Consider the following 15,616-nt stretch of genomic DNA (forward strand, 5'->3'; position numbering starts at 1 on the left):
ATAAGATTTATTACAAACATAATAGACAAATAAACTTATGTACTTTAAAATGTTTGTCTTTAGGCAACAATTAAAGGCAGAATGGCAATTGCAGAAACAGCTACCACAGAATGTGAACCTTCTCCTGAAGCATGTAAACAGGTATGTTATGATTTCTTTTAAAACATGCACCATTGGTGGCGACATTCAATATTTTTATTCGTCGATAAGTCCAGAAAATATGAATACACCGCACAATGAATATGTAGTACCGGGACGATTCGGCCAGGAGACGATTCGTGTACATACATCATTTCTGACAGGGGACATAATCATAATTGGCATATATTTCGCATCTTACAAGACTTATTTTCAGTACATGTTCAAATCTCACACACATAGTTTCCAGAGGCGTTGGCCATGTTTTAGAAATTCCCAGTAGAGTGAAGCGAACAAACTCTCTAGTTAAAAGGAATTATCAACTTTATTTTCTTACAGGTTATGTCAACGCTTGAGATGTCTTTCAAACATTCTAAAGATGGTGGTAGAAGGGGCATTAAATTCCATCGATGCATTCCCTGTGATTGTAGTAAGACATCTGAGAAGAAACACATGCAAATTCTTGGAGATTTCCAGGAAGAGATGTTGCCATGCAAAGGAGATCGGATGAATGTTAAACGCTACAAGAGGCTATTTGGCAGTAAGTTCAGCAATACTAGAGTACAAATTATACAAATCACTGGTGCATTGTATTTCAGATTAAATTTTATGGGAAGGGGCTTTATTTTAGATTTTGGATCATTTGCCATAAGTAGCATTTAGTGTATACTTTTACTGCTTCCTTATCTATTATTGTAATAGAAGTGTAGATATATACAGGTAATGATTCAACAAATTACATGTAATAGAATTTAAACAATAACTATGAAGCGGTTAAAATATGTGCAACAAGATCATCATCATTATCACCCTACATAAATGAATAGAATAAACTTTAAAACGTCATTAAAGACAAGCAATTACCCATAATGTTTAATGTCTGGTAAACAAGCATCATGACACTAGCAGTGGTACTGTGGCTTGGTGTATTACTGTACATTAGTCCTTGGTTCAAATCATAATACTAAGATGTTTCTCATGACCCAACAACAACACCGCAATTTACATAGACGAGTGATAATGGTAAGCGGTAAACTGCACGCTTGTCCTACGTAAGATCTATATCTATCCTGAGTGGGTTTCCACTAAACCGCCATCCACGTTTAAAAAACATAGATTCTGTATTTTTGTTTTTCATTACCCCTTACAGTTCACGCTCATCTGTGTAAATTGGCCTTAAGCCTAATATTAATCCCGATTTATAAAATATGGATTTGTATTTCATCTGTAATTGGTGAGTTATGTTCTTGCTTTTGGATCTGCTGCGTTAAAATTATATATACATACCATAATGGTATGTTACTAAACTTTACAGGTTTAAACTACTGTAGTATTGTATGACAAGCAATTGGTCATATGATGTCAACACAAATACCCTTTTTAATTCAACAGTGAGTTTAAACTGCCTAGTTAAATACATGCATTCTTTTTTATTTGTATCAGTATTGTTATCATCATTATAAATGCACTTTTCATATTAGTGTATCAATAAATAGGCCTGAAAATAAAGTGTTCATTCAAGTAAGCATTCGTAGCTGATGGGGCCATTTATTCAAAAGCCACTGCTGTCATCACACATAATGTTTACACAGAATACCACAATGATCACCTTTTCAAAGCAACATATTTTATTTCGTCATTAGTAGTCGCATTACATGTATGCACAGTATTTGTTGTGGTTTGTTTCTAAAATGTTAATAATAATTATAATTCTGAATCAAAGAAAAGTATATTCTTATTTTGTAGATGAAAGAACAAGAGAATTGATGAAGCTAGCAAAAAAGCTAGGCAATGAATGGGAACAACTGGCTGTGTTTCTTGGGTTCACTAAGGCAGAGCTTGATGGCTTTAAATATGGCAATCGTAACATGCTAGGAGCAATATTCAGCATGCTAGACACTTGCTGCAAGAAGGCAGGTACTAGCAAGTCATGGAATATACAACTCACTAAAGCACTCAGAGAAATTGATAGACACGATTTAGCAGATGAAGTCAAAAGTAAGCTATAAACAGTGTTCTAAAAACTGCTAATAATTTTAGCCCTATCATCAGCATCCTTTTCAATTTTTTATAAATACATTTTTGTTAAATATGTTTTACGTTTCATTATAGAGTTGATGTCTATAACATAGTATATTTTCACAACTTCCCATACAATACATTTCTTTTTTTTTGTAACACCATTGTTGGTATTTTAATATTTTTTACGTTTCATTATAAGTCTATAACTTAGTTTTCTTCCACGCCATTCCATTTTGTATTATATTATAGTTTCTTAGCAGCTTTTGGTCTGATTTTAATAAATAAATAAAACATTGTTCCAACAACAGCAACTAAAACATTGATTGTTTTATACTTTTATACTTTTGTACTCATTTTCATGTGCTTACAATTTAGATAAAGAATCTCAATTATTTTCCATGTATTTGGTTTGATAATGAACAACTATTTTGATTTTCAATGAATATATACAATTGCCCAGCAGGTAATTTAGTGATATTTTGTTTAAGTAATACTGTAGTAAGACAATGTATTCTCCACATTCAACTTGTTATGAAAAAATGTTATTCCTATTACATTAAATTTAATATCAGTGTGTGAAATCTCAAATGTGAAAGAAATAAGAGAAAAATCTTTTTGTTTTCTTAGATGAAGCATCTAAAGAATTAATGGAATTAGCCAAAAAACTTGGCAGTGAGTGGGAACAAGTTGCAATATTCCTAGAGTTTGCAAAGGCTGACCTTGATCGCTTTAAGCAAGACAATCATGGTTACTTGCTAGGAGCAATCTTCAGTATGCTGGATGCATGGTACAGGAAGTCGTCAGGTACTATGTCACAACTCATTGAAGCCCTTAAACAAGCTAACAGAAATGACTTAGCAGATGAAGTTAAATGCAGGCTATGAAAACAATGATTTTTTGAATGTCACTGCCTACAACCAGCAGCATCACTGTCATTGAAATAATGTTGACTTGTGCATTTATCTATTGTGTATATTAAAATTAAATGTCATTCACCAAGGCATTTATTGGTCTTCCTGGTTGTATTCCAACCTTCCAGTTCATTTTTATTGTTTACAATAACTCAACAGTCTCACAATAGATTGTAAATCAATTAAATGTAATTTACCAAGGCATTGATTGGTCTTCCTGGTTGTATTCTAACCTTCAAGTTCATTTGTATTGTTTACAATAACTCAACAGTCTCACAATAGATTGTAAATCAATTAAATGTAATTTACCAAGGCATTGATTGGTCTTCTTGGTTGTATTCTAACCTTCCAGTTCATTTGTATTGTTTACAATAACTCAACAGTCTCACAATAGATTGTAAATCAATTAAATGTAATTTACCAAGGCATTGATTGGTCTTCTTGGTTGTATTCTAACCTTCCAGTTCATTTGTATTGTTTACAATAACGCAACAGTCTCACAATAGATTGTAAATCAATTAAATGTAATTTACCAAGGCATTGATTGGTCTTCTTGGTTGTATTCTAACCTTCCAGTTCATTTGTATTGTTTACAATAACTCAACAGTCTCACAATAGATTGTAAATCAATTAAATGTAATTTACCAAGGCATTGATTGGTCTTCTTGGTTGTATTCTAACCTTCCAGTTCATTTGTATTGTTTACAATAACTCAACAGTCTCAAAATAGATTGTAAATCAATTAAATGTAATTTACCAAGGCATTGATTGGTCTTCTTGGTTGTATTCTAACCTTTCAGCTCATTTGTATTGTTTACAATAACTCAACAGTCTCACAATAGATTGTAAATCAATTAAATGTAATTTACCAAGGTATTGATTGGTCTTATTGGTTGTATTCTAACCTTTCAGCTCATTTGTATTGTTTACAATAACTCAACAGTCTCACAATAGATTGTAAATCAATTAAATGTAATTTACCAAGGTATTGATTGGTCTTCTTGGTTGTACTCTAACCTTCTAGTTCATTTGTATTGTTTACAATAACTCAACAGTCTCACAATAGATTGTAAATCAATTAAATGTAATTTACCAAGGCATTGATTGGTCTTCTTGGTTGTATTCTAACCTTTCAGTTCATTTGTATTGTTTACAATAACTCAACAGTCTCACAATAGATTGTAAATCAATTAAATGTAATTTACCAAGGTATTGATTGGTCTTATTGGTTGTATTCTAACCTTTCAGCTCATTTGTATTGTTTACAATAACTCAACAGTCTCACAATAGATTGTAAATCAATTAAATGTAATTTACCAAGGTATTGATTGGTCTTCTTGGTTGTACTCTAACCTTCTAGTTCATTTGTATTGTTTACAATAACTCAACAGTCTCACAATAGATTGTAAATCAATTAAATGTAATTTACCAAGGTATTGATTGGTCTTATTGGTTGTATTCTAACCTTTCAGCTCATTTGTATTGTTTACAATAACTCAACAGTCTCACAATAGATTGTAAATCAATTAAATGTAATTTACCAAGGTATTGATTGGTCTTCTTGGTTGTACTCTAACCTTCTAGTTCATTTGTATTGTTTACAATAACTCAACAGTCTCACAATAGATTGTAAATCAATTAAATGTAATTTACCAAGGCATTGATTGGTCTTCTTGGTTGTATTCTAACCTTTCAGCTCATTTGTATTGTTTACAATAACTCAACAGTCTCACAATAGATTGTAAATCAATTAAATGTAATTTACCAAGGTATTGATTGGTCTTATTGGTTGTATTCTAACCTTTCAGCTCATTTGTATTGTTTACAATAACTCAACAGTCTCACAATAGATTGTAAATCAATTAAATGTAATTTACCAAGGTATTGATTGGTCTTCTTGGTTGTATTCTAATTCTAGTTCATTTGTATTGTTTACAATAACTCAACAGTCTCAAAATAGATTGTAAATCAATTAAATGTAATTTACCAAGGTATTGATTGGTCTTATTGGTTGTATTCTAACCTTTCAGCTCATTTGTATTGTTTACAATAACTCAACAGTCTCACAATAGATTGTAAATCAATTAAATGTAATTTACCAAGGTATTGATTGGTCTTCTTGGTTGTATTCTAATTCTAGTTCATTTGTATTGTTTACAATAACTCAACAGTCTCACAATAGATTGTAAATCAATTAAATGTAATTTACCAAGGTATTGATTGGTCTTCTTGGTTGTATTCTAACCTTCTAGTTCATTTGTATTGTTTACAATAACTCAACAGTCTCACAATAGATTGTAAATTAATTAAATGTAATTTACCAAGGCATTGATTGGTCTTCTTGGTTGTATTCTAACCTTTCAACTCATTATATACTAGTATAATGAAAACAAATACACAGTTGTGTCCACAATTTAAACATTAAATATGACCACCTGCAATACCATAAGTTACAATTTACAACGTTCATATGAATTCGTTAAAATATTGGTATGTTGCAACTTGAATTGGATAAATCATATCAACAATTATGGCGGCAGTACACAACCACATTGATGGATTGGAAGTTGAAGGATTTTTAGATTTACAATTGCAACAAATCAAACTGTACAACAGTATGTTTGTAAATACAATTTGTTTTGTATCCTTGTTGTCCTTTATTATTAGTATAATACAAAATATGTGTATTTCCAGTTTCAAACTTATTAACATTCACTTGGAAACAGACTAATGTATACATTATAAAGTGTAGATCATTTAATCATAATCATAATTAAGAATAAATGTTAGTTACTATAAGAATATTCTGCAATTTTAACGCCATTTTGTAAACTTTTTTTTATAATTTAATTTTTTTACTGCCATATAATCAAGTTTAGTTTCTAGATGTTTGTTTTACTTTGTTTTTCTGAATAAAGAAACCTTTATATGTTAGTCTTTAGATGTGTATGGTGTTAACCAAATTAACCAAATGTATTTCTATGTATAAATTTTTCAAATTATTTTGTTAAAGCTAACTACTTTTCTTTACTATGATACCAGTTATTCCGATATTTACTGTTCAATTCAATTTCGTAACCGATATATGGCTAGAAATACCATTCAACGGCATGGTCCAATCTAATGCATGGTATTGATGCTTCTATACAATATTCTTATCTGTTAATACATTCAAATACAGTACTATTCAAAGGCATAGTCCAATCTAATGCATGGTATTGATGCTTCTATACAACATTCTTATCTGTTAATACATTCAAATACAGTACTATTCAAAGGCATAGTCCAATCTAATGGATTGTATTGATGCTTCTATACAACATTCTTATCTGTTAATACATTCAAATACAGTACTATTCAAAGGCATAGTCCAATCTAATGGATGGTATTGATGCTTCTATACAACATTCTTATCTGTTAATACATTCAAATACAGTACTATTCAAAGGCATAGTCCAATCTAATGCATGGTATTGATGCTTCTATACAACATTCTTATCTGTTAATACATTCAAATACAGTACTATTCAAAGGCATAGTCCAATCTAATGCATGGTATTGATGCTTCTATACAACATTCTTATCTGTTAATACATTCAAATATAGTACTATTCAAAGGCATAGTCCAATCTAATGCTTGGTATTGATGCTTCTGTACAACATTCTTATCTGTTAATACATTCAAATACAGTACTATTCAAAGGCATAGTCCAATCTAATAGATGGTATTGATGCTTCTATACAACATTCTTATCTGTTAATACATTCAAATACAGTACTATTCAAAGGCATAGTCCAATCTAATGGATGGTATTGATGCTTCTATACAACATTCTTATCTGTTATACATTCAAATACAGTACTATTCAAAGGCATAGTCCAATCTAATGCAAGGTATTGATGCTTCTATACAACATTCTTATCTGTTAATACATTCAAATACAGTACTATTCAAAGGCATAGTCCAATCTAATACATGGTATTGATGCTTCTATACAACATTCTTATCTGTTAATACATTCAAATACAGTACTATTCAAAGGCATTGTCCAATCTAATGCATGGTATTGATGCTTCTATACAACATTCTTATCTGTTAATACATTCAAATACAGTACTATTCAAAGGCATAGTCCAATCTAATGGATGGTATTGATGCTTCTATACAACATTCTTATCTGTTATACATTCAAATACAGTACTATTCAAAGGCATTGTCCAATCTAATGGATGGTACTGATGCTTCTATACAACATTCTTATCTGTAATACATTCAAATACAGTACTATTCAAAGGCATAATCCAATCTAATGGATGGTATTGATGCTTCTATACAACATTCTTATCTGTTAATACATTCAAATACAGTACTATTCAAAGGCATAATCCAATCTAATGGATGGTATTGATGCTTCTATACAACATTCTTATCTGTTAATACATTCAAATACAGTACTATTCAAAGGCATAATCCAATCTAATGCAAGGTATTGATGCTTCTATACAACATTCTTATCTGTTAATACATTCAAATACAGTACTATTCAAAGGCATAGTCCAATCTAATACATGGTATTGATGCTTCTATACAACATTCTTATCTGTTAATACATTCAAATACAGTACTATTCAAAGGCATTGTCCAATCTAATGCATGGTATTGATGCTTCTATACAACATTCTTATCTGTTAATACATTCAAATACAGTACTATTCAAAGGCATAGTCCAATCTAATGGATGGTATTGATGCTTCTATACAACATTCTTATCTGTTATACATTCAAATACAGTACTATTCAAAGGCATTGTCCAATCTAATGGATGGTACTGATGCTTCTATACAACATTCTTATCTGTAATACATTCAAATACAGTACTATTCAAAGGCATAATCCAATCTAATGGATGGTATTGATGCTTCTATACAACATTCTTATCTGTTAATACATTCAAATACAGTACTATTCAAAGGCATAATCCAATCTAATGGATTGTATTGATGCTTCTATACAACATTCTTATCTGTTAATACATTCAAATACAGTACTATTCAAAGGCATAATCCAATCTAATGGATGGTATTGATGCTTCTATACAACATTCTCATCTGTTAATACTTTCAAAATTATAAAAGATCAATTATTATCAACCTATTGGTAAGATCAATATATATATATGTCATGTTATAAGCCTGTTATATAATCTGTCAACATTTTTTGTTTTAGTATTTTATGTTTTTAATATAATCATGTTTGTAATTGTTATTATGTTTTTAGGCATGTAGTACATATCATGTTTGTAATTATTATCGTACGAGTTTGCTATTTTTTGGTCATTCTTTCCATTTAAATTGTCAGAAATCAATTGTGATACATCTAGTGAATCACACAAATCGATGAGAACATTTTAGAGATTGGTTACCCTCTCATTATGCCCAGTCTCTCAGCTGAAATATGTCAGGAGTCAATTGTGATACATCTAGTGAACCGCACAAATTGATGAGAACATTTAAGAGATTGGTTACCCTCTCATTATACCCAGTCTCTCAGCTGAAATATGTCAGGAGTCAATTGTGATACATCTAGTGAACCGCACAAATTGATGAGAACATTTAAGAGATTGGTTACCCTCTCATTATACCCAGTCTCTCAGCTGAAATGTGTCCTATGTGTTTACATCCCTGATATGATGTTATATAGGCCTATATTCTAAAAAGAGAGATGGGAACTAATAAACTGACTCTGAAACAAAAATTATTAAAGTAAAACATGCAAACTAGATTGAAAATGAAAGCCATTTATTCTATGATTGTACACAGCTAATTATTATGTTATGATACCATATTATATAGGAATCAGTTGTTAATATGTTATGATACCATATTATATAGGAATCAGTTGTTAATATGTTATGATACCATATTATATATGAATCAGTTGTTAATATGTTATGATACCATATTATATAGGAATCAGTTGTTAATATGTTATGATACCATTATTATATAGGAATCAGTTGTTAATATGTTATGATACCATATTATATAGGAATCAGTTGTTAATATGTTATGATACCATATTATATAGGAATCAGTTGTTAATATGTTATGATACCATTATTATATAGGAATCAGTTGTTAATATGTTATGATACCATATTATATAGGAATCAGTTGTTAATATGTTATGATACCATATTATATAGGAATCAGTTGTTAATATGTTATGATACCATATTATATAGGAATCAGTTGTTAATATGTTATGATACCATATTATATAGGAATCAGTTGTTAATATGTTATGATACCATATTATATAGGAATCAGTTGTTAATATGTTATGATACCATTATTATATAGGAATCAGTTTATAAAATGTAGTGTTAACTATCTGTCGGTTATTTTGTACACCAAAGCAGATGTATTTTGTGATGTAGTTAAATATCTATGGACGTTTTATTACGAAAGGAAAATTATAAAACACATTTTAAATATTTTTATATCACTATTTTGAATATAAAGTATTACAGTACTAAATTGTTTATATTTGTATGATAAAATAATTATAAATGAATAAAAGCGGGATGATATTTCCATGAAATATTTCTAATTACTGTGATAATAATTTGTATATATTGAACTTAATTCATTTTAAATCTGTGTCGTTGTAAGAAGAGAACACCTCAATTATTGCATCCGCGTCTCTTTGGTTGCCGTTTAAATATCACGTCATCGTTCATCATCATTGCCGTTCGTGTTCATTATCATTGTCACTATCGTCATTATTATCAAATCATTATTCGTCACCATCATTCGAAACTGTATATTAAAATGTAACGGATTCTTTCGGAATTCTGTGTGTCACCTCATTAGTGCAGCAATGTGTACTAATTCGTGTCTTTAAATTTTCTCTAGACTTAAAAAGTACGTAATTAAATGCACCGTGCAGGAATCAGTAACTTCCAGAAAGAGATCCAAATACTTTGAGGAACTGTAAGCACGCCGAAAAAAAAACCACTCATCATGGTGAAGTGAACATGAACAAGGTCAACAGCCATAAGTCGCATGCTAAAACGCATAGTGATACCGGACCGACAGACCGACCGACCGACATAGTGAACTATAGAGTCGCGTCCACGCGACCAAAAATAGTAGGCAAACATCATGAGTAAAAAAAGGTCACGATAACTGGTGTGTAATACAAAATTGCTCAGTTGACCATAAATACAATAATATGATAATACGTCATAATCATCGTAACCAACAACATTAAAAAGTTAGATTATTCCTCATGAATGTTATAAATAATAAACTGAATGAAGCTACTCTAAATAAATATAAAGTTTAGATAGGAGTTAAACGCTTAATGATGAGACCAGTGAGTTTGCAGAATTTGATAATTACCAACCTAATACAAAAAATAGAAAGACAAAAAGGAGGTGGTCTATATTGCCAACGGAACTATTATGTGAGACACTTACCGACCACAACAAAAGGAGGTGGTCTATATTGCCAACGGAACTATTATGTGAGACACTTACCGACCACAACAAAAGGAGGTGGTCTATATTGCCAACGGAACTATTATGTGAGACACTTGCCGACCACAACAACTGCCCTTTTGAATGCCTTTTGATTAAAGTTACATTACCAAGAATGTGCAAACTCTTTAGCACCAATCGGTCGAACCATCACAACTTTATTCTTATCTGCTCGACGAATGAGATAAACACTAAGATCATAAATCACAATGAAGACACAGTTCTACGAGAGTTCGTCAGTTAGATCTTTCGGCCAATGTATACAATGGAGATAATCCTTTTCTCTCGGATGGTAATGTTAATGCCAAAACTAATTTATATAATTCAATTATGCATGATACTTACAATGAGCATTTCCCAGTGATTACTAGCAGTAAGCGGGTTACAGATAAAACTGACGCACAATATAAGAAAATTAGTTAATTAATTAAGTTGCTAAATTTAATTTAAGATAAATTTTAAAAACTGATCAATGGGCCAGACTTCGGAATTTTGTACAAAAAATGATTTAGGTTACCAGCATAATTGCCATCAAGAGAACCTCCCCAGTTATATTCATATACTTTTTTTTTGTATAATTTGTTCATCATTTTTATATTGTAATTGTATTTCTTTCATACGGTCTCGTGAAAGAACACATTTTGTTGTGAACGAGCCTCCGTTTTAAAATAAATATATTGTTATTATTATATATGCCTGGAAAGTACGGAAAAGGCTTAATATAGCTTGATTTAAAAACATCTAAAGCTGGTCATCCCGACAATTAACCAGTGAGCTTAATAATGGATTTTGCACCTGAATTAACGCCAATTATCCCGAATATTTTGAACAGTGTACTAGTGAAAGATATTTTTTTTTGGAGGATTGGAAGAAGTCCACTCAGTTTACAATATGAAAGGTTAAAAATGCCAAGACTTTAAATGTGCTTAGACCTATCTCGCTCTCTCCATTTTTGTTTGAATATTTCATTTTTCAATGGATTCTCTAGAATAACAGTGACGGATAATAGGCAATAGCTGCAAGCAGAGCTCGACAACTTTCCATCTTATCAGCGTCATTGACAAATCTTGAAGGGTTTTAAGAGAGATAGCTTTGATGCAAATATTTGTGTTCATCGTGTAGGTCACTCTGTATGTATCAATAGGTTAATTTAGCTTAGGATTTGGTCGTCAATGGCACATCATGAATACTCAATTTGCGGGAGTGGTCTCTGATACATACCAATTAACTGTGGAGTACCTCATGGTAGCCCACTTTAATAGCACCCACCCTTTTCCTGGTATTATTCAATGATGCACTCATTGTGTGCTGTGGAGGTTACAGTTACTTAAACAAGTGGTGCAATGTAACTGGTAATATGACACCGAAACTATCTAAATGTAAGGTGATGTCGTTACAACTATTAAGATGTTATTAAATTTGAAGTAAAAATGATTCAGTATTAAAGGTGTTGAAAATAATTACTCGATATTGTTATTCATAATAATTTAAAATGTGATACAAATACTGATATATTGATAGATCTATTTATTGAACAAACAGTAGGCCTAATAAAAAAAAAGATGTGTGGGAATTGTATGTAGTTGAAACTGAAACACGACATAAACGCCCTGGTACAATGCCCCGGGGCATTTATTATTTGAGGAGGTGGAAGGGTGGGCGTTTATTTCAAATGATGTTTTATGAAGGGGACGCTGCGCGTCATTCAAAGCGGGGCGTTTATTAGAATAAATACGGTCGGTTATTAGTTTTAATAAGTTAATCACTTCCGTAAAAAAACGACAAATGACCAAAAAAAATGGTTAAATTCTCTCAAAACCCCATTTGCTTGTAGCAATTTGACTCTTTTTAAAATTACAGTTTTTCAGGTAAATTCAATTTTTGTCGAAGTGGATAACTATTAATGTGACATTAAAATGGCATCTGTAATTAACGTGGCCAAAATTACATTTCGATGATTATGTTGACACCTTAAATAATGAACAAAATATATATTGCGATATTAATTTGATTAAAAAATCAGGATTAGGATATGACATTAAACAAACTTAAAAAAAACGTTATCACCACTTAATACGAAACGATATGGGAAGACAACTTTAGCTTATGGTTATAAAAGATATCTCTGATTATTTGATGATAAATAGATGATTATTGATGATGTATGAATTATTTGATCACAGTCATTCCAAATTACATCTTTCTTGCGTCTTTTAGTTAATAGATTATAATGATTAAGACATGGTTTGTTCTTCCAGGCCTAAAAGGCTGTCGATTGCTTGATGATCGATTGATGAATAGGGTCACATCCCTACCATAGGCCTAGGTCTGCAATATTTATTACACAATAGTATATCCTGACTTGCAATGATCTCAACCATGATCCTGTTTTAGAATGATTTTTTGTTGTTGAAATTAGATAAATTCGTATTATTAGGCCTACTTTAAATTTATTAACATCACGTCATTTCAGTAATTTCCCAGGGACGTCTTCTTAAACGATTTCAGGTCATCTCTTTAGACTTAGACCAAAGAATATATATCACAAGAATGAGTATTCCGCGATTTTTGCATGAGAGCTCCAGAGAGAGTGATGCCCGCCCTAATAAGGGCGGATGTATACATACTAAATAAGACTTGATTTAATAGATATTATACATGTCACATTACATAGAATTATGATAATATATTTTGCAATTGTAAACTATTTTATAATACATATTTATTAACAAACTAGTGTACATTCACTTTTACAGACAATTATTTACTAACATGCTAAATTAGTTCACAAAAAAAGGCCTAACACAGCAATAGGTGGTCCAGCCTTTGATTAGTGAAACCGTCACAAAAAGTTGTATACGTCCCAGATACATCCTCACTCATGGCGGCGCCCTACCACATGGACAAGGAAAATCGCGGATTACTCATTCTTGTGAGTCGTCGGCAGAGGTCGCAAACGTGTACTACCATGGAGCATGGATTAAAGAATCGAATGCATAGAGTAAAGAATAAATTACTTTCTGTGATATAAGTATTATTTAGAATGCTGTGGTGTGGATATATTTGAATCTATTTTAAATGATTTAGATATACGTTTATTATTATAATAATAATCTTAAACGGGCAATAAACTTGTACTTGTGTCTTGTACATTTACTCTTGCAGGCCTAATGTGTTCTAATAAAAACAGAAATGACGATTAAATCAGTTAATAATACATTAAGTATTTTAAAGCTCTGGTTATATAGGCCTATTGTATGTCTAATAATTATTGTATGTTATCAACAATACTTAAATAAGCCTATGCCTTCGTAAGAAAATAGGAGGAACAAAATAACATTACAGTATTTTGAAATTCCTTTTTTATAGCGATTTTTGGAAAAATTCATATTTAGTAAGGCTTGAATTATTTCAGGATTATACAGTTCCACAGTAAAACCTACCAACACTGGATTGCGAAAACTCTGAAAAGGCTACTACTGCTATTGTTTTAAAACAATGAGGGAGTGTCTTGAATTCCATCTTAGACAATGAAGGTGGTGTAGCATGATTGTTTTTTATTAACATAACAATGAAATGTGTTACGTTTCGTGTCTTCAATTTGTTGAAGTGTTATTAACAGCAAAGTTAAATATAAACATAATGGTGAATTATTTTATGTTTTTAATAATTAGAGGGAAGCTAGATTGTTTGTTGTGTGTGATTAATGGAGATGTTAAAGTTGTATTGTCCCCCAAAACATGAAAAGTAAAGATGAAAAAAATCAAATTTTGAATAGACCATTTTGTAGTTATAATAAAGTTATTCACTTTCGCCGAAAAAAAATCCGGAAAAAATATTGATTTCGCTTTTAAAAAATCAAAATAAGTTTACCATTTTTTCGAACTCATAAGTTCAGAAATTCCAAAATAACGATGGTTAGCTAACAGCTCATAAATATGCATGATATGTTAATGAGTATCCAAACAGGGGGAGATCCGATCTGTTCACCACGTAAACAAACATGTGCGAAGAACAGAAGAAAGTGCTGGGGTTTCCCTGATCGTATGATGTAAAAAGCTCTGCCGTTAATTTGCTGGTAAGTAGAATTCTATTTTAGATGAATGACACATCCTCCTATAATAGTTTTTTGGCGTATAGTTATAGGCTTAGCTATCTAGGCTAGGGCTATAATATAAGCCTACTTCTACTAATCTATCTAGTAGGGCCTAGTTAGTACTGTAGTTTACTACTGTGTAGTGTAGTGTAGCAGCAGCTGTAGGCAGGCAGATAATCGGGTCAGAAAAGTAGACGGGAACCCACTTTGAGGCCTAGCTAGGTCCTATATATCGTACCCACCTAGCTAAGCCATCACTCCACAACTAGCTACAGGAAATAGGCCTACTATGTTGATGTACCACTGATATACATTTGGAGCTCGAATTAATTTTAAAGTCTAAAAAAAGACTAACTGATGACAAAAAACGAAAATTTGGAAAATGATCAGCATACAGTACCAAAGAAGTTGACGGTAGAATAGATTGTTGTTGATAGCAACCAAAACGAAAACACTAGTAATTAGACTAGGCCTTTTTTATAGAGGAGATGCACTTTTCAGGGATTCCTTACTGTACATTAGTACCCCAAATTGAAAACTTCAGATTCATGTACATAAATAATAATTATATGTATGCAATAAATTGTGAAATATTTAACTTTTCTATTTGACTTTTGTATTTATACATCATTGTTTTTCAATTATAGACTTAAGCTAATGAAGACTGGAACAGAAGTTACACCCATACAGCATTTTAAAGGCAACTGGCAGTAGACTCGGTAGTGGAACACAAGATAAATATTGGATGACTATCATAAAGCATTAGGCAAATGGGTTGGTTGTTTTCCAGCTTTTAAAATGTTGTATAGTTTTCATAATTCGAGCAATAACATTTGTATACAGCATTAAATAAATAAAAAATACTACTACAGTACATGAGATAAAATCACCGTAATTTTAATGTG

At 31.2% G+C, this 15,616-nt stretch overlaps 1 protein-coding gene across 1 annotated transcript in view; it reads left to right on the plus strand.

Moving 5' to 3' along the window:
• Nucleotides 1-3,571, plus strand: part of LOC140045042 (uncharacterized) — a 97,317-nt gene extending 93,746 nt beyond the window's left edge. The window contains exons 19-22 of the mRNA XM_072089772.1: nt 64-141; nt 478-679; nt 1,885-2,136; nt 2,788-3,571. Of these exons, the coding sequence (XP_071945873.1) occupies nt 64-141; nt 478-679; nt 1,885-2,136; nt 2,788-3,044 (789 nt within the window). The 3' untranslated portion in view covers nt 3,045-3,571. The remainder of the gene's footprint in view (nt 1-63; nt 142-477; nt 680-1,884; nt 2,137-2,787) is intronic.
• Nucleotides 3,572-15,616: the final 12,045 nt, after the last annotated feature.

The sequence above is a fragment of the Antedon mediterranea genome, chromosome 3, assembly GCF_964355755.1.
Source record: "Antedon mediterranea chromosome 3, ecAntMedi1.1, whole genome shotgun sequence".
Lineage (NCBI taxonomy): Eukaryota > Metazoa > Echinodermata > Crinoidea > Comatulida > Antedonidae > Antedon > Antedon mediterranea.